The sequence below is a fragment of the Haliaeetus albicilla genome, chromosome 11 (genome assembly GCF_947461875.1).
Source record: "Haliaeetus albicilla chromosome 11, bHalAlb1.1, whole genome shotgun sequence".
Taxonomy (NCBI): domain Eukaryota; kingdom Metazoa; phylum Chordata; class Aves; order Accipitriformes; family Accipitridae; genus Haliaeetus; species Haliaeetus albicilla.
This window is the reverse complement of record NC_091493.1, coordinates 25,257,195-25,278,724: the sequence shown is the minus strand read 5'-3', so window position 1 is coordinate 25,278,724 and position 21,530 is coordinate 25,257,195. Positions and strand designations below refer to the sequence as shown.

Below are 21,530 nucleotides of genomic sequence, written 5' to 3'. Positions count from 1 at the left end.
GGACCAGACCCTGTGAGAAACAGGCATGAAGCAATGCCTAATTTTGAAAACTTAAGTTATAAGGTGGTGGATAACAGATGGGTAAAGGCAAGGGAGCACAGGGAAACAGTGTGGTATTGTTGGCCAAAGAGGTCTTACCACTTTGATTAGCTTGGTGCCAGTGAACGTTTTCTGGGTATTGTAGTGAAGGAAGCTTTATGGGAGGAACTGAAGGATAGTGAGGTGGCTTTGTGGGTTTTTAGGAGGAGCATGCCCCAGGTAAGAGGGAGAGAAAGTGGGGGTGTGCTTGCTTTGAACATTAAAAGATAGCTGGCATCCTGTCCTGAGCAAAGCACTTCAAGTCTGAATGAGAGACCAAAGACGGGGTGAGGATGGGCTATGACATGTACTGAAAACTGAGACACGCAATGGGACAGAGCATTAAATAGGAAGGTGTCACGAGCAAGTGGTCCCCTTGGCAGCAGCGCTCCAGATGGGTACGAGCAAGGCCAGAGGACACCTGTGCCAGAGAGCAGAAAGAAGAATCACATCAGCACTCTGGATGCAGAAAGGCTGAGGAAGTGACTGCTCCATTCACTTTGTATCCATTGCATCAGATTGCTGCTCTCATCAGCAGGGTATTGGTTCTGGCCTGGAGGACTGTCTTGACCCACTCAGAAGAGGAGGGTGAGTTACTGAGATTGGCAAATCCCCAGCAGTGTGGACTAAGGTGAGACAACTCTCAAGGTCCATATACAAACGTTTATTAAGATTCCTACAGTGATTAATGGATGTCTTAAACGAGGTTTTCCAATAATTGGTTAGGTATATAACAGATTATGGCAAGCAGTAAGGTATGCCTTGCATTACTTAGCAATTCTAAGAGAAAAGAGAAACAGAGAGAGATCACCAGTCCTGGTTCAAGTATTGGTCCAGCCAACTGGGGTTCTCTGGTTCGTAAGAGTGCTCTTCTGTGGATCTCCCAGTGGCACCTATCTTCCCCCTTTGTTTGCCATATCAGTACAACCCACCCTACTCCCACAGTGGCAGTTTTGTTTCAGGTTCTCTCCCAACCCCCAAGGTGACATATAGCATGATTTGGGTTGAGACACGAGTGCTATAGTCACATATGTTTAGTGTGATCTCCATAATCTTCATGAGCATATTCAGGAGTGTCAACTTTAATATACATTTTGCAGATAATGAGGCAAAAGTTATTCATTGGACGTGATGGCCCCGAAAACAGAGAGCTAACAGGCTTCACTAGTTGCACCAGAGCAGAACCATCCTTTCTCCACAGGGCTCCCTCCTCCAGCCGCATCCTCTCCCATGTGCTATTCCTCCCACATGGGTCAAGTGCTTGCCTTACCAGTTCCTTGAGCACAAAGCCTGCATTATCCAGACTCCACATTATCCACGCTGTGACTACGGTTTCATTTCAAGGTACTTGTGAGTGTTTGAGACATTTCTTGGAAAGGCTCAGAGGGCCTCCACGCCCCTTCCCCTTTATCTCTACCAAGCTTCATCTCTTGCCATCGTTCATGATTCCCTCAGGCTGCTTCTCTCAGTCTTTGTTTTGGAGAGTTACAAGTAGTCTCCTACAAGGACCTAGCACAAGGGGTAGCTTTATTTACAAAAACAAGTGGATTTAATCAGACAAGCCAATAATAATTAACCAATCAGTTGGACATTGAACCTTTCTCTGGTATTGATGGTAAGAGGGTGGTTCCCGAGCAGTTACTCGTTGTATCATCCTTGACTTCTGAGCTGTCTACTAACTCCTTGAACAATGAGACAGCAGAATCCTTGCAGTCAGCCTACCGTCCCCTTTTACCTACTTCTCCCCAAGAGCACTCATGATAAAGCAAATCCAGTTCCAGCCTTAGAGTAGCACCATCCCCACCTGCCCCCACACCTCCACTTTCCTAAGCAGCAGCGTGATGATTTAGTGGCAGTTGCCTGCCTCAGGAATGGTCCTCTGGCTGTCTCAGATGTTGGGGGTTGCCTTAGAATGAAGATTCAAAGTCTCTTTTGGGTTTTGTGGTCAGCCAGCTGCCATAACATGCAGACAACACAGAGGTATGGGAAAGGGAGAAGTAAAAAGAAGAGCTGGGAGAGTCTCCAGGCTCTGCAGGCCAGAGGAAGTTGGTAAAAGGAACCCAGATCCCGGAGACTCAGAAAGACCACTGCAGCATGCAGTCAGCTCAGCTGTCAGATGCTGCAAGTTCCCAGGCCTGGACCACTGCTCGTGTCCTGGGCCTCCTTGCTGGGTGGCACATGAGAAAAAGGGTACGGTCTTCTTTGGCTTCTCAGCCTTTGCTGGACTTTTTGGCAGCATTCAGCAGGCTTGTTCTGGCAGGAGAGGTCTGTTGCACTAAAGTAGTGTCTTTAGTGGGTCCATAAGAGTTTGTCTCTGTTGGTGTGCACTGATGAAGGCTGTGGTTTCTGAGCGATGGCTGTGGTGTCCTGCAGTGACTCTGTGACAGTGGCTTCCCTGCATCTCCCCTTTGATCTCTTTCTTGGGTCTTCCTCTCCTCCCTTCCCCAGAGCCCATGCAGTTTCCAAAGCCCTTTTGGTCACTGCTTTGGTCTGTGGTGTTGTGCAATAGCACCAAGTTAACAATTAACTGTGTGTCATCAGGCATTTTGTCCCAACACCACTTGAGGGTGTGTGGGGACTTTTGTCCCAAGCATCCACCCAGGACTCACAGCCAGGCAGAGCAAGGGGAAGGAGCTGTTGTCTCTTCTCCCCTGAGCCATGTCGGCAGCCCTGGAGGAGTTCTGTGGCTCCGTCTTTTGGGTGAGTGGCTGCATCACCTCCATCGCCCGTTCTTGGGATAGGATGCTCAGTAGAAGGGGAGAGCAGTAGATCCCAAGGCTCACAGCTTGTTCAGCCAGTGGGACTCAACTGCCAGTGGTCAGCAGAGGTTCTGGTATTTATCCAGGACTGCCATGGCACTGAGCGCTATGTGCTGCCTGCGTGGTATCCATGAAACAACAATTCAAATGACAGTTCCCTGAGTAAGCCCTGTCCTATTTTAGCCCTGCAGCCCGGCTGGGAACACAGGACACCCTGCACGGACCTCTTGCGGGATGATTTGGGTCCAGCTGCTGCACCTGGCTTGGGTCCAGTAAGGGGTGGTTGTGGGGGAGGCCCTTCCACGTTCAGGCAGATAGATGGGTAGGGGGACGTCACCTGGGACCTCGGCTGAGTGCTGAAATGCTCAGCCAGGAAAGTAGGTGTTGAGGAGAGGGGTGTGATAGGGTGGAGCAGGGTGGGCAGGAGCTATAGGAGTGGTGGCTCTTGTGCCGTGAGCCAGGTGAGGGTCAGGCCATCCCAAGTGACTTGGCTGTCTGTCCTTGCTGCCCCCAGAACGCCTCCTACCTCACTCGTCCAGATGCCGACCTGCCCATGTGCTTCCAGCAGACTGTGCTGGTCTGGGTCCCCCTTGGCTTCTTCTGGATTTTGGCTCCATGGCAGCTCCTGCCCATGTGCAAATCCAGAGCCAAGAAATCATCTGTGACCAAACTCTACATCATCAAACAGGTAGAGTGGGGCTGAGGGGGCACAGAGGGCAGGCTGGAGCAGCCTGGGGTGGAGGGGTGGTGGAAAGCCTCTGGCTGGAGTGAGGTGTGGGATGGAGAGATAAGAAATGTAGGTGAGAAGGAGCAATGGGCTAGGGCACCATCTGGGACAGAAATGTAAAGGGGGGCCCGGGATGAGGCATATCTGGGACAGAGGGCATAACAGGGCTGGGATGCACTGGGAGGGGGGGCAGAGGTGTGTACGGGGGCTTCTCATCTTGTGGGCTGTTATCCTCCAAGCTTAAAATGATGGCAGTGCTCCTGTGGAAGTGCTACAGCTTCACAGGGTCCTAGAAAGGCTTCCCAGGCCAGGTTTGAGTTGGAAAGGGTGTAACGGTGTATGGGACACTGTGCTTTTATGCCCAACTGTGTTGTCTCCCAGTGGTTCCCGTGCGCACGATGGGCTGGGTCTCCCCTCACGGCTGCTCACCTCTCCCCGCAGGTGCTGGCTGCCTTGCTGATGCTGACGGCAGTGGCGGAGTTGGCCCTGGCGTTTGTAGAGGACACAGACCAGGCCCCCCTGCCAGCTGTCCAGTACACAAACCCCAGCCTGTACATTGGCACCTGGGTAAGGGATCAGCCGGTAAATGTGCTGTGTCACCAGAGAGACAGGGTGTGAGACCATGAGGCCAAGCAGCAGAAAACTTCCCATAGCAGAGATCAGCTGGAAGCTGCGTCCACAAGGGAAGCGTAGCCTGGAGGATGGGTAGGGACTAGCCCTGAACATCTGTGGGTGGTGCACAAGGGTGATAGGTTGAGGGTGGGTGTCTGGTTGTACAGTGCTCCCTCCTTTTATCCTTAAAACTGGGGTAGATACTATGCCTGTGTGCATAGCTGAGCTTTCTGGCAGAAACCTCAGTAGCAGCAGTATGGGTTTCACAGGACTGACTGCATAGCATTAACATCGGACCATGGCTTGCTGCTCTGATGTCTCACAGCTTCCCATGTGCTGCGGCTCAGTTTTGTGTGGAGAGTCAAGAAGTGCGACAGGATACCCAGGCAGAGGAGAAAGCTGAGGACACAGGGGCTATTAGCTTGATGGAATATGTGCATGGAAGTTGCAGATATCTTGTACGAGACATGGGATATTCTAACAGTCTTTACAAAGCTGTAACTCTCAGGAGCTACACTTAAAAGCAAAAGTAACACCCCAATTTGCTGTCCTTTGTATTTTGTCATGTCATTTAGTTTCACGTGCAGAGTTCATGTGAGATTGTAAGTCAAGGGGACTGCCCAGAGAGGCTGCGCTGCTGGGTGTCTGATCTGGCTTTAATTCCAGGTCTGGAGGCAATATGCAGGAGACAGGGTGTGACTCCTCACAGCTGGGCATTATCTGAGAATCTGGGGTGAGAACAGCTAAAAAGAGAAATAGTGCCCTGCTGTAATGTCAGGGTGTCTTCAGACCTTGCTTTTCTTATGAGGAGCCTGATCTTATGTCTTCCTGAAATAAACCATTGCCCTGTATGATTAACTCCAAAACTTATGTAGGGTTGGCAGCGACCTCAGGCACTGGGAGCTCAGTGTCTTCAAGGCAGTGAATCCCAGCAGATCACACGTGCTGGTATCCCAGGACACATGCTCCAAAGGCACATTTAGAGCCCAGACTGAGTCCTGCAGCCCTACCTGAACCTCTGACTGATTTTCCTTCCCCCAGCTCCTGGTCCTGCTGATCCATGATGCACGACGCTTCTGCTTGCGCAGAGACTCGGGGATACTTTTCTGCTTCTGGACACTGTCCCTGCTCTGTGGGATATTGCCATTCCAGTCACTCCTCCGGAGAGCCCTGCAGGTTGGGTTTGGCAGGAAGCTCTGTGCTTCCCCATGGTCTTGTTCTGTCCCCAAAGAAAGTCCCTCCAGACTTCATCTCTTGACAAGTTCTCAGTGGTATCACTGAGGTCCCAGCTGCCCTAAGGACCCTGGGGAACCAGAAGAGACCTGAGAAGGAATTGCTGTTTGAATTCATCCTGTCTTTTTGGGGTGGCATAAGCTCTCCAGGACCAATCTATCCCCTTACGGACTTATGGGAGGAGGACAGGAAGAAGCAGGGAGGGGTAGTGAAGGGAAGCTGAGCCAGGAGCCAGAGCAAGTTTTGCACTGCCCCTTTGGGCCCAGCCTTGTTTGCTGTCCTGGGCATGGATCTTGTCTCTGAGTGCCAGGTGGCCTTGAGACAAGCCCCAGCAGTCACTCTGGGCTCTCCATTCCTGCAGGTGCCAATCTCTGACGTGCCACGGTTTGTCCTTTTCTTCATCTCCTACGGGCTCCAGCTGCTGCTTTTTCTTGTCTCGGGCTTCTCAGATGTTGCCCCAGAAACAAAGGAAATCACGAAGAAGGTGCGAGGTCCCTGCGGGAGTGGGTTTGGGGTACTGCATCCTGGCTGGCGTTGTGCAGGGCAGGGTGGGCTCCATGCAGAGACTCCTCCTGGCCCCTGTGGGAGGGAAGACCTTGGGGCTTCAGCAAGGGGCACAGTGAGAGCTGGAGCCTGCAGCCTGGGGCTTTGGCACGTATGTCCAAGGGGAGGCTGCTTCTGGCTGTGAAATGGGATTCCTGGGGCTGGAGCTGGCACAGTTTGAAACCTCAGGTTTCTTGATGGCTAGGGGTGCTGAGTCAACTCTTGTCAACACCACCTTTCAGCATCAATGATCTCTTGGTACGCGCTTTGCTTTGTGCCCTAGAACCCAGAGGTGACAGCCTCCTTCCTGAGCTCCATCACCTTTGAATGGTACACCAGGTAAGCAGGGCTCCGTGGGAGGTTGGGCTGGCAAACTGCAGGCATGTTTTAGGGCTGGCCCAGCCCTGTTTGGGGGAGCCTGCAGCACAGGCTGCTTGGAGTTAGTTGTGAGAGGCACCACATTCGGTGCAGCCTGAGGTTGGGGCCAGGCTGGGTGTAAAGGCTCTGCATTTGCAGCAAGGACTCTCCAACAGGTGCAGTACAGGAAACTTGCTAAGGAGAGATTTCTCTGCCCCACAGCATGGTTTTCAAGGGCTATCGCAAACCCTTGGAGATAGAGGATATCTGGGAATTGAAAGGTAAAGACAAGACGCAGGCTATTTATGCTGTTTTGGAGAAGAACATGAAGACTGCGGTGAGGAAGGCCCAAGCAGAACTGGAGAAACGTAAACGCAAGAAAAGACACCGGGAAGGTGACCCAGACCATGGGAACAACATAAGCAAGGCCCAGAGCCAAGACATCCTGGTGCTGGTAAATCCCTTCCTACTCTTGGCCTTGCATGGGACTGAGAGATCCAGGTCCAGCCTTGGGGAGTAGGGTCACCTCACCTCCCTGCAGCCCCCTTTGCTGGGTTTTCCCCTCTTTGATTCTGCAGGGCCATGGGCAAGGATGGGGGAACCCGTGACAGGGTATTCCCTGTCCTCGGCAGATCCCCGTGTTTTGAGAGACCAAGAAAGTCTCCATCCTTCTGCCCTACAGAAGGACAGGAACAACCCTCAAGTCTGCAGTACAAGCAGCTCCCTTATCTCTGTCTTTCCCTACCCCAGATACCTTCCAGTAATGCGGTCAGAGTGAACATCACTCTATGACCACCCCTGGCCTCAGATTCTTCCTGGGGTGCCTGATTTTTGGCCTGAGAGGTTCAGCCTGGTCTGGGGTTTGCAATAATTTTCTTTGGTACACAAGAGAGGTGTTAGTACTGGGGGTGTATGACATGAGCAGAGATCAGCAAGAGGGAATATGAGAGGAGGTGAAGCTAAGGCTTCATTCATAACAATCCCTGATCTGGGGTCTGTGGCAGGATCCAGGTGCAGGAAGCCTGTACAACCAGCTCCTTTACTTCTGTGTGGGCTTCCCTCTAGGAGGAAAAGCAGCCAAAGAGGAAGAAGAAGGGAGACAAAGGGGACTCTGGCCCTCGCAAGGATTTCCCCCGGGGCTGGTTGGTGAAAACCCTGTGCAAGACCTTCTGGCAGAACCTCCTGCTATCAGTGGCTTTCAAGCTGGTGCATGATGGACTTTTGTTCGTCAGCCCCCAGCTGCTGAAGTGAGTCCTTTCTCTCTGTCCCTGTCCATGCCCATGTCCATGTCCTAGCTTTGCACCCAGCCCCACCACTTCCCTATGTGCACTGCATCCAACCCCACCATCTCCATATGTGTACCTCTCCCAGCCCCACACCCTGGGGACTTTTTGTGCCCTCACCAAGCTGTGAGAATGTGTTGGGTTACAGTTTAATGAAGAACTGACCTGAGCTGGCTGCCAGCTCTTACGGGTGATACCTTGCTCCCTGCTCCCTACATCCTTTGTTATGCAGTCCCGCTCCCTCCCTGGAGACAGTCCTGGCTCTTCTTTGGGGCCCTTCATGAGTCAGTCCAGCTCAGCCCAACAGGACCTGCCCAGTTTGTTTTGCAGAGCCACACAGTCTCTGTGGATGATCTGATATTAGTGACCCACTGCTGTATGTGAAATGCAGCATCCCTGGCAGAACAGGGACACTCAGCAGAACAGGGGTCCCCAGCTTGCTGAGCATCAAGCCAGCTGTCTGGGGCAGGGTCTCTGTCACCACTCTCGTGAGGATGCTCTTCCTGCATTGGTTTGGAGCATCCTGCTCAGGTCTATCTCAGTAGGGTGGGGGTCTCATGGGCTTCTTTACCCTCCAGGCTGCTGATCACCTTTGTGTCGGATGAGGAGTCCTTTGCCTGGCAAGGCTATCTGTATGCCATCCTGCTCTTCCTGACAGCACTGATCCAGTCCCTCTGCCTGCAGCAGTATTTCAGCTTGTGCTTCCACCTTGGCATAAATGTGCGTGCCAGTCTCATTGCTGCCATCTACAAGAAGGTTGGTATGGCCCTGTCATCACCCCTGCTGGCTTTCTCCAAGCTGGGCTGGGGATACTGGCATCCATTTCCTACCCCATCAACCTGGAGTAAGTGGGGTATATGTCCTTTACTTCCCAGGAAGCAATGGGGAGAGCTTGGCTTGTGGGACACTCACCCAGCACTGAGGACACTCTGGGTGCTAGTTCTGCCTGGGACCTGGGTGCTGCAGTCATGTGTTTGACAGCTACCAGGGGCCGAGGGAGGTTTCTCTTCAGAGCAGTGCAACACCTAAGGCAGCTCTGCTAGGATTCCTGCATGGGGATGTGTTTCTTTGCCCCCAGCATCCAGTGGCTCCTGGTGTGCAGGCTGTGATGACAGCACCTGTGGCCAGCAGAGAGGCACCTGGAGCAAACCCAGGAGCAGTTTCAGCCTGGCCTGCTAATTCCCTGCTCTGTGCCCTGCTGCTGGCAGCCAGGCTGCTCCCAGACTGGCTTGTGGTGACTATGCTTTCGCTCTCCAGGCACTCACCATGTCCAGTGCCACCCGCAAGGAGTCCACGGTGGGAGAGACTGTGAATCTGATGTCAGCTGATGCCCAGAGGTTCATGGACACGGCCAACTTTGTTCACCAGCTGTGGTCATCCCCCCTGCAAATTATCCTGTCCATTGTCTTCCTCTGGAGAGAGCTGGGCCCCTCTGTTCTGGCTGGCATCGCAGTTATCGTGCTGCTCATCCCCATAAATGGGTTCCTGGTTGCCAAGGCCAAAACCATCCAGGTCAGTGGTGGGTTCAAGATCCTCCCTGGCCTCCCACTCCTGAGGCCCACTGTTGCTCTCCTCACTCATTTTCCACACTCCCCTACTCTTCCCTGTTATGCTGCAGATCTTTCCCAACCTAGGAAATTCATCTGACTTGGGCTGGGCATGTCTCTAGCCTGAGCTGGGGGGTGATCAGCTGAGATGAGCAGGAGGCATGTGAGATCTGTTCTACCATCACAGCTGAACTTGAACAGTGCTCCATGCTGCAGTCATGTGTTTGACAGCAGCCTTGAGGACTGAAAGCGAGATATTACCAGCCATAACATAAGGCTTTAGCTTCTACTTGACAACAGGGTGCTGTTTTTTCCCTGGTTGTCCAGAGCCCCAGGGAGACAAGGTCCAGCTTTGTGGGATGGCTTCTCTGGGCTCCGGAGCCCACCCTTCCCTTCCCTGTGGCAGCCTGGATATATTTCCAAGGGTGAGTTGCTGTCTGGTTTAGGTGACCTCTGGCTCTTCTGTTTGTAGGTGAGGAACATGAAGAACAAGGATGAACGCATGAAAATAATGAGTGAAATCCTCAATGGAATCAAGGTGAGAAGTGGAGTGGAGACCCCCCCGGCAGCTCTTGCACCCCTCTTCTTGGTGCACTGTACCTGGAGGCAGCACACCCGTATAACCCTACAGCACCAACATTATAGTCTAGCTTGGGGCCTCTGTGTCTGGGGTAGCCAAGCCTCAGTCTCTGCAATTCCCTTGGCTTCCTCACCTTTTGAAAGGTTGGCTGGGAAGGAGCTCTGGATACCTGGACCAAGACTTGGGAGCCAAGAGAGGGTTTTCTGGGGGTTTCCTGGATGGCTGTGGTGGTGAGCAGGCTGCCATGGTGGCAGAGGGGCTGGCAGTGACCTGTAAGCTGAGGATGAGGGAGTGGGAATGCTGTGGGGAAGTGCTATAAGCCATGGGGCAGGACAGGAGAGGGGAGATGCAGTGGCCAAGCAGGCTTCCGAGCAAGCCAGAAGCTGGTGACAGAGGTGCTGGCCACCAGTGAGCTGAATGTGGAGGTGGGCATTCCCATGAGGCCAGCACCCGCTCACCTTGCTCATCTCACAGATCCTGAAGCTTTTTGCCTGGGAGCCCTCATTTGAGAAGCGAGTCAATGAGGTCCGGGCACGTGAGCTCAAGGACTTGGTGAACTTCAGTTACCTGCAGTCAATCTCTATCTTCCTGTTCACGTGTGCCCCCTTCCTGGTGAGTGCTAACAGGGCTGGGGAGGGCTGTGTCCATGGGGATGGGAAAGACTGGGAACCTCAGCTGGAGTGGTCCTGCAGTGAGGAAGGGGCTGGCTGACAGATGCCTGGGATGCAAAGTATGGTCCTGGCTGCTGGCAGGAGAGCTGTGGTAGAAAGGGGTCCCATCAGAGTGGTGAGATGGAGCCCAATGGAGAAAGAAAGCAGGAGGGAAACAGGTCCCAGCAGGAAGGCACTGCTGAGGCCTTAGGGGAGCATGAGAGTCTGGGCTGCACACAACCACACTGATGGTGGCTTTTTCTGCCATCTGCCCTAGGTCTCCTTGGCCAGCTTTGCTGTTTACGTGCTGGTGGATGAGAACAACATCCTGGATGCACAGAAAGCCTTTACTGCCATCTCCCTTTTCAACGTGCTGCGCTTCCCCATGGCCATGCTGCCCTTGGTCCTTTCTTCCTTGGTGCAGGTCAGCCTTAAAAAAGGACAGGGGGTGCAGGGGGATCTTATGATACCTCTGCCCAAACCAACACATGAGGCTCAGGTGTGTGATGGAGCTGGGCCTCGGACACCCGGGGGTCAGTGCGTGGGACTCTGTTGGCAGTGGGGTCAGATGGGACCCCCATATGTGACACAGGCTTGGGGCTCAGAGGTTGGGGCTGGTGCTTGGGTGGGGGCTGTGTCTGAGGTGCTCTGCTTACGGGGCTCCTGCCAGCCTGCCCAGCTATGCCCCCTGCCCACATGCCATCCTCTTTCTGCTATGGCAGACCAATGTGTCGACTGCGAGGCTGGAGTGCTACCTGGGCAGAGAAGACCTGGACACCTCGGCTATCCACCACAACCCCATTGCAGGCAGGTGAACCTCCAGGTTACTCCCTGTGGGTCACAGGCTGGCCCAACCCTGGGCTTTCCCAGCCCTGAGGGATGGCTTTCTGCTGACAGGCAGCGCTGTGCGTTTCTCGGAGGCCACCTTTGCCTGGGAGCAGGACGGCAATGCTGCGATAAGAGAGTGAGTGCTCTGCGCCATGTTGAGGGCAGATGGGTGGGGAGAGGGAGCCTTTCTGTGTTGTTAGCTGGGGATGGCAATTGCCTCTTACAGTGCTGCTAGAAGCAAGTGCCCCAGAGACGCTACTCTGTGCTGGTCCCACGCAGGAGCTGGTGGGTGACCTGGCAGTGCTGCTTCCTCAGCCCTCATGTCTTTGCAGTGTCACCCTGGACATCGTACCTGGGAGCCTGGTGGCCGTGGTGGGGGCTGTGGGCTCAGGCAAATCTTCACTGGTGTCAGCCATGCTCGGGGAGATGGAGAGTATCAAGGGACACATCAACATCCAGGTGAGACAAGCCAGCTGGTGCAGGGGGCTGTGGGGCTGCTTGGGAGCTCAATGGGGAGGCATCAGGGCAGGACTGTTCCCGGAGCGGTGGCTCAGGGCAAGGACAGGCTGCAGGAGGTGGCGGTGCTCAGGCTGATGCTCTGACAAGGTAGCTGTTCTTGTGTCTCTCTTTCCAGGGCTCCCTGGCCTATGTACCCCAGCAGGCCTGGATCCAGAACGCCACACTGAAAGACAACATCCTTTTTGGGTCAGAACTGGATGAAGCCAGGTATCAGCAGGTCATCAAGGCCTGCGCCCTCCTTCCAGACCTGGAACTGCTGCCTGCGGGTGACCAGACAGAGATTGGAGAGAAGGTATCAGCCTTGGGCACTGTGGGTTTCCCATAGCACCTGCAGCAGAGGACAGAGCTGTTGCCCTGTGCCGGCCCCGTGCTCAGAGAGGTCCCTTCCCTTCCAGGGCATTAACCTGAGCGGGGGCCAGAAGCAGCGAGTCAGCCTGGCCCGGGCAGTGTACAGCAACGCAGACATCTACGTCCTGGATGACCCCCTGTCTGCTGTGGATGCTCATGTCGGCAAGTACCTCTTCGAGCATGTGCTGGGGCCAAAAGGGCTGCTGCAAAAGAAGGTGAGCACCCCTGCCCTCCTCCCCACCACCTGGCCAGGCAGGAATGGCACTGGCATGGTGTTGGCCATCCATGGAAAGCTGAGGTTGCTTGCTTGGGACAGAGAGGGGTCCTGTGGCTTTCACGTGGGGCTGCAGCAGGCAGGAGAGGCCTCACGGGTCCCCAGAGGGGTGCCCTGTGTCCCTGTAGCCAGGCAGTGATAACAAGAGAGGTCCCCAGGTAGGGGATGGAGAGCCTGCAGGCCCATGGCTGGGGGGCAAGGCATGCTCTGATGCTCACTACCCTGCAACCACTTTGTTGCAGACACGGATCTTGGTGACGCACAGTATCAGCTTCCTGCCCCAGGTCGATAACATCGTGGTGCTGGTGGCAGGAGCAGTGTCTGAGCACGGCTCCTACAGCACCCTGCTTGCAAACAGGGGGGCCTTTGCCCAGTTCCTGAACTTGTACGGCAGCCAGGAGGAGGATGCTTCAGAGAAGAATACCACAGGTACTGGGAACACGACAGGGCTGCAGCAGTTAGAGGGGCCACACATATGTCTTGGGGTTGTGAAAACCCCAGGACCTGATCCGTCAGTCTGACCTGGTTCTATCCAGCCCAGGCCCCAGTGGTGGCTGCTGTGAATCCTTCCCAGCTTCTGGCAATCAGTAGCACAAGCACATTCTGCCTAAGGTTTGCATCCAGACATGGTGTTGAACAGCCAGTGAAGGACCTGCCTAATTTTTTCACTCTCTTTTTAGTTCATTTATGGGTCCCATAATCTTATGTGGCAACAGGCTCCATACCTTAGTGATGCTGGGGTGAGAAGGATCTTTGGTTTATTCTAAACGTGCTGTTGGATAACATTTCATCTTTATCATGTCCCCCAGTGCTGTAGGGAGGAGTGGTGTCAGGTCAGGTGGATGCTCACCCTGCTGGGGCGCAGCCCAGTTGTCCAGCCAAAGCCTGGCTATTCCCAGTTCATCCCCACAGGACCCATCTCCACCTGCTCAAAGAGATGCTCCTGAACTGGAATGACATGACCTACCAGATTGTGCACCTACTAAACTAGCACAAATCTCTGCTCGATGTCCCACCAGTGGCACTGGGATAAGTCAGCAGCAGGGACTGCCTCCATGAAGGCCTTTAGCCTTAAGTGCCCTGTCAGTTCTCTCTCCAGCACAACAGAATTCTTCCTCCTGCTGTACTGGGCTTGCAGCAGGGTTGGAGAAGGTGTGATGTGTGATGGTAGGACACAGCCTGGGCCTGGGGTGCGGAGCGGAGCTGCATGCAGCAGAGGTGTGGTGCATGGGATCTGTTCTCTCCTCAGTGCCTGACCCTACCTTCCCTCATCCCTGTGCTTGTAGCTGTTGCTTTAGCTGGGGATGAAGAGCAGGGTGATGAAGACATTGAGCCTTGTGTGGAGGAGGGTCCTGATGATGTGGTGACCATGACCCTGAAGCGCGACGCCAGCATCCGTCAGAGAGAGTTCAGTCGCAGGTGGGAACTCGACCTGAGCTCTCAGCTCCCTCCCCTGGCCCCTGCATTGCTCCTTAGGGGAGAGGGTTCCTGCAGAGAAGGGGCTAGGAGCCTCCCTACTTGCTCCTACCACCAGCTGGACTGGGTCAGGAGCATCTGATCTTGCCTTTACTTACATTAGTCACAGCCTTACTCTGTAGTCTTCCTTGAATCTCCTGCTGCTGGCTGGTCCTGCTTTTGGGGGTAAGGCCTATGATTTCAGAGCTGCAAATGCCTAGGGCTTCCACAAGGCTCATTCAAAGCTGCCCCAGTTAGGACATTATTTCCCAGAGGGCTCCAGCACTGGAGTCCCAATGCACCATGGGCATGGACCCCCAGGAGAGTAGGACCCATCCAGCACCCTGTGACTATGGTGCCCATCACCTCCCTGCAGCCTTAGTAAAAGCAGCACCAATTCCTGGAAGAAGGCCCAGGAGGAGCCCCCCAAGAAGCTGAAAGGCCAGCAACTGATTGAGAAAGAAGCTGTGGAAACCGGCAAGGTGAGGAGGATGGATGGATGAAGCACTGTGCTGCCCTGGCTCAGTGCTACAAGACCCTGACTGTGGCTCATAGAAGCCGGTGCTGGCTGGCTGTGGCCCCATTGCAGCCAAGAGACACTGAAGGAGACAGCGCTGCCTGGGACTGGTGGGCAAGGTGGTGGAGGGGAGCTCTGTGGGTAGCAAGGCAGGAGTCCCAGGGCTGTGCTGGGTGTCACTGGCCACCGTTTGCTGGGCAGCGGTGATGGGCTGAATTGGTCCACAGGTGAAGTTCTCCATGTACCTGCGGTACCTGCATGCCGTTGGCTTGTGGTATTCTTTCTGGGTTGCCATGGGCTACGTTGGACAGTACGTCGCCTTCGTGGGGACTAACCTGTGGCTCAGTGCCTGGACTGACGATGCGCAGCGCTACTTGAACCAGACCTATCCCACAGAGCAGCGGGACCTGCGGATCGGTGTCTTTGGGGCACTGGGGGTGTCACAAGGCGAGTATGGGAGCACAGGGGATCCTGCTCACCTCAGCTGCGTGGTCCAGAAGGGATATGGCTTGCAAGGCCTGCAGCCAGCAGTGCAGCAAGGAGCAGGGGACCCACCATTGTGTTAATTTGCCAGCTGCTGCCTTCCTTCCAGCTCCTGGCAGATCTGGGGACAGATAGCAGTCTGAAGCCAGCATAAATTGCCCCAAGAAGTCTGTGTTGCCCCCTTAGGTTGAAGATCACTGTCCTTAATCAGTTTGGAGATAGTGCAAGGGCCCAAGGGTTTCCCAAAGGGTTAGCGTTCTTCCCCTTTGGTGGCACGCAGTTACTGGGGCCTTCCAAGAAAGTGGGATGCAGGACTGTCACAGCGGCTTGCTACAGAGCTGCTGGTTTGGAGCTGCTTCATGTGTCTCTTGAGCCAAAGGGTGCCTGGGTCCAGTATCACACATGAGCTGGTGATGACCACCCTATGCTTTCCTTGCAGCTCTCTTCCTGCTCTTTGCAACCATCCTGTCTGCTCGTGGTGCCATGCGAGCCTCCCGGGTTATGCATCGGCAACTGCTCAGCAACATCCTGCGTGTGCCCATGAGCTTTTTTGACACGACCCCGACTGGCCGCATTGTGAATAGGTTTGCCAAGGTAAGAGAACAGCCCCAGTATGGAGGAGGTGCTTGTTCCAGCAGGTCTGGAGAGTGTTGCACGGTGACATAACCCTGTTGCTGTTCAGCACTGCACAGATGAGCCCAGATCAGGGCCTGGAAGGGACCAGAAGGGCATAGTGGATGCGAGGCCAACTGCGAGGCAAACCGCCTCCTGGGCTATACTAGGAGGAGAGTGGCCAGCAAATCACAGGAAGTTATCATCTCCTCAGCTCAGTGCTAGGGAGGCCACACCTGGATGCTGTGTCCCATTTTGGGGCCACCTGGTCAAGAGGGATGTGGAGAAACTGAAGAGGGTCCAGAGTAGATTACCAAGAGAGGTAGGAGCCTAGAGCTCATGTCCCGTAATGAGTTGTCCTTCTGGTTATGGACTCTCGGCAAAATATACGGTCTTTGCTATGTAAATGAAGCTCATAAAACAAAGAGAAAATGAGAAAGGAGGGAGAATACAGACAGGGAGTTTCAAGTGTGCTGCCACTCCAATTCTTCCTTTGGTGCCACCTCTTGATTTTGGGGAATAAAAATCTCTCTTGAGATCAAGCCTACGGGCCTGCTGGGTTTACTCTGAGATGAGGGAGTATGTGGTGCCCAGCTAGGAGACAGATGATGACCAGCTGGAGACCTGAGTGCACCTGTGTGGACCTGGAGTCAGCCCTGTCCCTCTTTCTGCCTCAACTTCTGCTCCTGCATCCTGGGTCCAGATGAAGATGCAGTTCCCAAAGCTGGTCTGTGCAACAGGGGAATATTAGAGAAAGCTTCTCTGTTAAATCAGTTGTTCCCAAGCTGAGCTGTGGCCCTAAGTGGGGTTGTGACCCTAACACCAATCCAGTGTCATCCAATATTTTTGCAAGTGTCTGGCACTGTTACCACATGAATGTGTAGGAACCCTGTATGTGTGGGGCCTTTGGGTTTCTCCCTCTTTCTGGGGTCACTGACTGCTTCTCCACACTTCTTTGTATGCTCCAGGACATCTTCACGATAGATGAGACCATTCCCATGTCCTTCCGCAGCTGGCTCTCCTGTTTCATGGCCATCATTAGCACATTACTCATGATCTCCCTGGCCACCCCATTCTTCGCTCTTGTTATCATTCCCTTGAGCATCTTCTACTATTTTGTGCTGGTGAGTAACCATGGCTTGAGAGAAGCTTCTGCCCTGCTTGGAGCAGTATCTTTGCTGCTGCTGGACTTTATGTTGGTAACCAAGCTGTGTCCCTCATTTCAGCGCTTCTATGTCTCCACGTCACGCCAGCTAAGGCGTCTGGACTCTGTAACTAGGTCTCCCATCTACTCCCACTTTGGCGAGACAGTGTCAGGGCTTTCTGTGATCCGCGCCTTTGGACACCAAGAACGATTCCTGCAGCAGAATGAGAGCACTATGGACATCAATCAGAAAAGTGTTTACTCCTGGATAGTCTCAAATAGGTGACTTTTACTCCTTATGTCACAGCACAGCCTGCAGCACCTCTGCCCAGCAGCTTCTGGGTCCCTGAGACGCTGCAGTTCTCCCTCTTGATCTCAGGACTGAGAGTCTGTGTAGGAACTGGGGGAGCTTGGGATAGGGACACCATCTGTGGGAAGGAGACGTTTTAGGGTGATTTTGAAAGCCAGAGTATGGCCCCCTAGAAATGTCCAGAGCCTGGGCAGAGTGAGCTGCACTGTCAAGGGATGAGATGCTCTTGGTGGGTTCTGGTAAGAGGCCAATGCTCCAGGCCAGGTGGGAGTGCGATGGGGACAGTATCTGGTGTTGACGTGTTATGGGGTAGATACTTAAGGTGTGTGAGGGTTGTACAGTTGGGGCTCCTCTGATACATGGCATTACCAGCACAGGAGGTTGTGTGTGAGACACAGGGGCTGACAGATAAAATGAACCTGCTTGCAGAATTGGCTACAAATCACATGCTGTGTAGGTGCAGGTACCCTGTGTACAGTGCTCAGCGCTGGGTGTGCAGGGATGCTGGTGGGGTGCTTGTGTCACTGGTGGGCCCTGTGTTGGGTGCAGGCAGATGCCTCTCCCACCACCCCTCAGCCGTGCTCTCCCGGTGCAGGTGGCTGGCCATCCGTCTGGAGTTCGTTGGGAGCCTGGTGGTCTTCTTCTCTGCGCTTCTAGCTGTGATTTCAAAGGGCACTTTGGAGGGCGGCATCGTGGGTCTTTCTATCTCCTCTGCCCTCAATGTGAGTCAATGAAAGCTTTTTCTTATTCCAGGGCAGGGCTGTTTCTGGAAGCAACACCCTGATGGCTCTGGGCTGGCTGGAGGATGCTGCCTTGCCTCCAGCTCTGATCCATAGAAAGGGGATTAGCTGGGGTGTCCTATCACCTGGGGAGCTGGTATGGAGCCAGGGGAACACACATCCCAGTGTGGGGGCGATGCTTGCCGCCATGGGGAGGAGCACATTCCCACTGTGGATCAGAGATGCTGCAGCAAAGCTTTTGAAGGGCTGGGGAGTGGAGAGTTAGGGGCCAGGCCAGGGATGCTCATGTCCAGGCTGAGTCCCTGAACTGAGATGGGAGGTGGCTGTTCCTGGGTCCCACTGAGCTCTGCATCCTCTGGCTCTGCCACACAGGTGACCCAGACACTGAACTGGCTGGTGCGGACGTCTTCAGAGCTGGAGACAAACATTGTGGCTGTGGAGCGGGTACATGAGTACACGAAGGTGAAGAACGAGGTGAGGAGACCAGGGTCCAGGCAAACACCTGCTGCACAGCTTGGTGCTAGCCAGCATCGCAGGGTGCAACCCCTCCTAATGCTCCTCTGCCTCCAGGCTCCGTGGGTGACAGAAAAGCGTCCACCCCATGGCTGGCCCAGCAAAGGTGAGATCCAGTTTGTTGACTACAAAGTTCGTTACCGACCTGAACTGGAGCTGGTTCTTCAGGGGATCACCTGCAATATTGGGAGCACTGAGAAGGTGAGGACTGTCTGCCCTCACTCCACCCTTTCTGTAGTGACATGGTCTTAAAGTTGTTTCTGTCCTCTTAGCTTGGGTCTGTGGTCTGGGGAGGGATGGTGATGGGACGTGGCTCCTGGGGACTTGAGCTGTGGGGCAGGGACCAAAGGAGACCATCTGGGAGATGGTGATTGCAGATGCAGGGCAGGAAGGCCCACCAGACCAAGATGGAGAGCATCTGCCCTGTTTTCTTCAACCCTGTCAGCTGGTCTAAATAGCTGCTTCCACAGGTTGGGGTTGTGGGACGGACTGGGGCTGGAAAATCCTCCCTCACCAGCTGCCTCTTCCGGGTGCTGGAGGCCGCTGGAGGGACGATCATCATCGACGAGGTGGATATAGCAACGATCGGCCTCCATGACCTGCGCCAGAACCTCACCATCATCCCTCAGGTGAGCTGACCCCACCTCCCCACTGCTGCACATCCTCCCCAGGCTCTGTTCCCTGGGTGCCGCCTTGCCCTTGACGCATCCCTGGGTGCCGCGGAGAGTCCAATGGCCCGTGGGCATGCCATCGCCACCTCCCCTGCCCAGCTGCAGGCAGCAGGGCGGGCCGGCTGTGGCCAAACTCGGGGGCCTGGAGCAGCTACAGCAGCTACTTTCAGCCCTGCTGAATGGCCGTGGTGTGGCTGAAGATGGTGCTGTCCCTGGCAGGACCCTGTGCTCTTTTCTGGCACCCTGCGGATGAACCTGGACCCCTTTGACCAGTACACGGATGAGGAGGTCTGGAAGGCCCTTGAGCTGGCCCACCTGAAGACATTTGTGCAAGACCTTCCCGAGGGGCTGCTGCATCTTGTGAGCGAGGCGGGGGAGAACCTGAGGTGAGCAGAGGAGCGGAGGCATGCCCAGCACCACCCCCTTCCCCTGGTCCCAGGGACCAGCCTGGAACAGCAGACTGCAGCAGAGCGGCTGTCCAGGGACAAGGCCACAGAAGCTTCTGGGAGTAAGCGTGGGAGAAAAAGGTCCAGGAGTCAAGGCTGCCAGGGAGCCAGCGTGAGCCAACCCTTCCATGGTGGCCCAGAGAGCAAGATGCTGAGGGACGTGGTGCTCATGGTGGCAGATGATCAGCTGGGGAAAGGCCAGGGAGGGCTGGGCAGGCATGGTGTTGGGGTCAGGGCAGCGTGTGGCAGTAGGCTTGCAGAAGCTCTGCTGGTGTCTGCCTAGTAACTCAAGTTCCCTACCTCATCCCAGTGTTGGGCAGAGGCAGCTGGTGTGCCTGGCCCGGGCCCTCCTTCGCAAAGCCAAGATCCTCATCCTGGATGAAGCGACAGCAGCCGTAGATCTGGAAACTGATCATTTAATCCAGACAACAATCCGGAGTGAGTTTGCTGACTGCACTGTCCTTACTATTGCCCACCGCCTCCATACCATCATGGACAGCAACAGGTACCGTGGGGCAGTACTGTGGGGCAAGGGGAATGGGGATCGGGACTCCTAGGATGGGGCGAGAGGTGGCCAGCAGCAGAAACAAGGATGCAGAGAAGGGCAGGGGTGGATGCAGTTCCCAGGACAGCAATATATGGAGGTTCTAGGAGAGAACAGAGGGATGGGAAGGATGGCCATGCAGCAGTTACGTCTTTGTGTGGAGAAACATTTTTGGGCATCCTTCTTTACAGCAACAGGCTATAGAGGCGTTGTTAACATCTTATGTGTGTTACCCCATCAGCACTGGGAGGAGAGCTGTGCCCTCACCTCTGTGCTGAGAGGAGGTGAACCACATAACGTGGCTATAGGAGGAGTCAGGGTCGGTGGGGCTGTAGTGCTGGTGCAAGCAGTGCTATCAGCTCGGATCCTGGGAGCTCAGGCCTTCTTGTTCCCTGCTGCCAGGGTGATGGTGCTGCAGGCTGGGAGGATTGTGGAATACGACAGCCCTGAGGAGCTGCTCAAGAAGCACGGTGTCTTCTCCGCAATGGCAAAGGACGCTGGCATCATGAATATAGAAACCACTGTGCTGTAGGTGGAACAGACCAGTGTGCGGGTGTGTGCGTTGGCAGCTCCCTCCCACTGGCACTCGCCAAGCAGGCAGCAGCTTCTCCCTGCTGCTGGACTGCCCAGGAATTTCTCTCTGCAGCTGAGAAGCAGAGTGGCTTAGCTGGCCAGGACAGAGGATCTGGACTTGAGTGAGCTGTTAACCTTGCTACCCCACCCTGCTTGCTGTGCACATAAGGGTCTGGAGCTGCATAATTTATTCCAGTATAGAGGGGAAAAGTCTGCCATGGGAGACCATGACCCCCGTGGGGGTCTTAGTTTTTGTACTTCACCATGCCAGGGGAACCTAGCTCAGATATGCTTTAGCACTATGGAATGAAATTTACAGATTAATCTAAGAGTGTTATAAACTTTTGTAACTGTTTCTAGTATTCCAACTGAAAGTCTGACTTTAAGGCATGCTAAATAAGCCTCAGTTTAGCTTCAAACCTGGCTAGTGTTTGAGGGAAGATGGTAACAGAGGTTATCCAGACACACATGGGTGGGGAGACCAAATTGACTTGCACAGTGGTACCCAGGCATGAACACTACTTGCCAGCAGTGGAGGTGGAGAAGCCAGGGCCTGCCTGCCTTCCCTACGGCTACAGCTCCCTTCCTTTGACAGTAGCGCCAACAAATGAGGCAGTCCCTGGGGCTATCATAACCACTAGTGGGGCAGATTTTGGGCTGCGGCTCCAGACTACAAACCTGACTGTGGTGGAGATAGATAAGCTGGAGAGGTGTGGGCATGTGTGTATGCCATACTGACATGCACAAAATCTGGTGGTTACTGTTGACAAACTCTTGAACCTTCTTTGCTTTTGGGCATGGAAGTCAGGAGCTGTAGCACTGACATCGGCTGCTGGCATACAGGGAGCCTGTGCCCATGTGCATGCTGCCTACCCACTTACAGCAGGGCAAACTCCTTCACCCTTGCTGGTGGCAGGAGGGACACAAGCCACCCGCAGCCTCAGCCAAGTCATGTAACACACAGCAGGGGAGAGGGCAGCGCAATCACTTCATCTTAATGAAGAACTTCCCTGTGAGGGTTTTGTAGTGTCTGAGCTGCAGCTAGCACAAACGCCAAGGCAGAAGCATTCTGAACCCCACTGAAAGGATAATGTTCTTCCTAGCCCTGCAGGGTCTCCATGAAGCCTGTGGGCTTTGCCCTCCTAGCCCAGCACTGGCCAGGCACTCCTCCCAGCTCTCCCGAC

The 21,530-nt window shown here is 54.5% G+C and overlaps 1 protein-coding gene across 1 annotated transcript; it reads left to right on the top strand.

Moving 5' to 3' along the window:
• Positions 1-2,389: 2,389 nt before the first annotated feature.
• ABCC2 (ATP binding cassette subfamily C member 2) lies at positions 2,390-20,701 on the top strand. Its single transcript, XM_009921137.2, has 32 exons — positions 2,390-2,778; positions 3,352-3,525; positions 4,006-4,131; positions 5,218-5,352; positions 5,771-5,893; positions 6,236-6,291; positions 6,532-6,763; positions 7,375-7,556; positions 8,171-8,348; positions 8,850-9,104; positions 9,612-9,677; positions 10,194-10,331; positions 10,647-10,793; positions 11,092-11,180; positions 11,271-11,333; positions 11,530-11,656; positions 11,832-12,008; positions 12,112-12,279; positions 12,581-12,767; positions 13,625-13,757; positions 14,170-14,275; positions 14,538-14,757; positions 15,233-15,387; positions 16,374-16,529; positions 16,632-16,831; positions 17,455-17,581; positions 17,972-18,073; positions 18,170-18,313; positions 18,583-18,741; positions 19,003-19,169; positions 19,540-19,734; positions 20,176-20,701. Exons 1-32 carry the CDS (start codon positions 2,737-2,739, stop codon positions 20,303-20,305), a joined length of 4,659 nt encoding a protein of 1,552 aa, XP_009919439.2. The 5' UTR covers positions 2,390-2,736; the 3' UTR covers positions 20,306-20,701.
• The last annotated feature ends 829 nt before the right edge of the window (positions 20,702-21,530 follow it).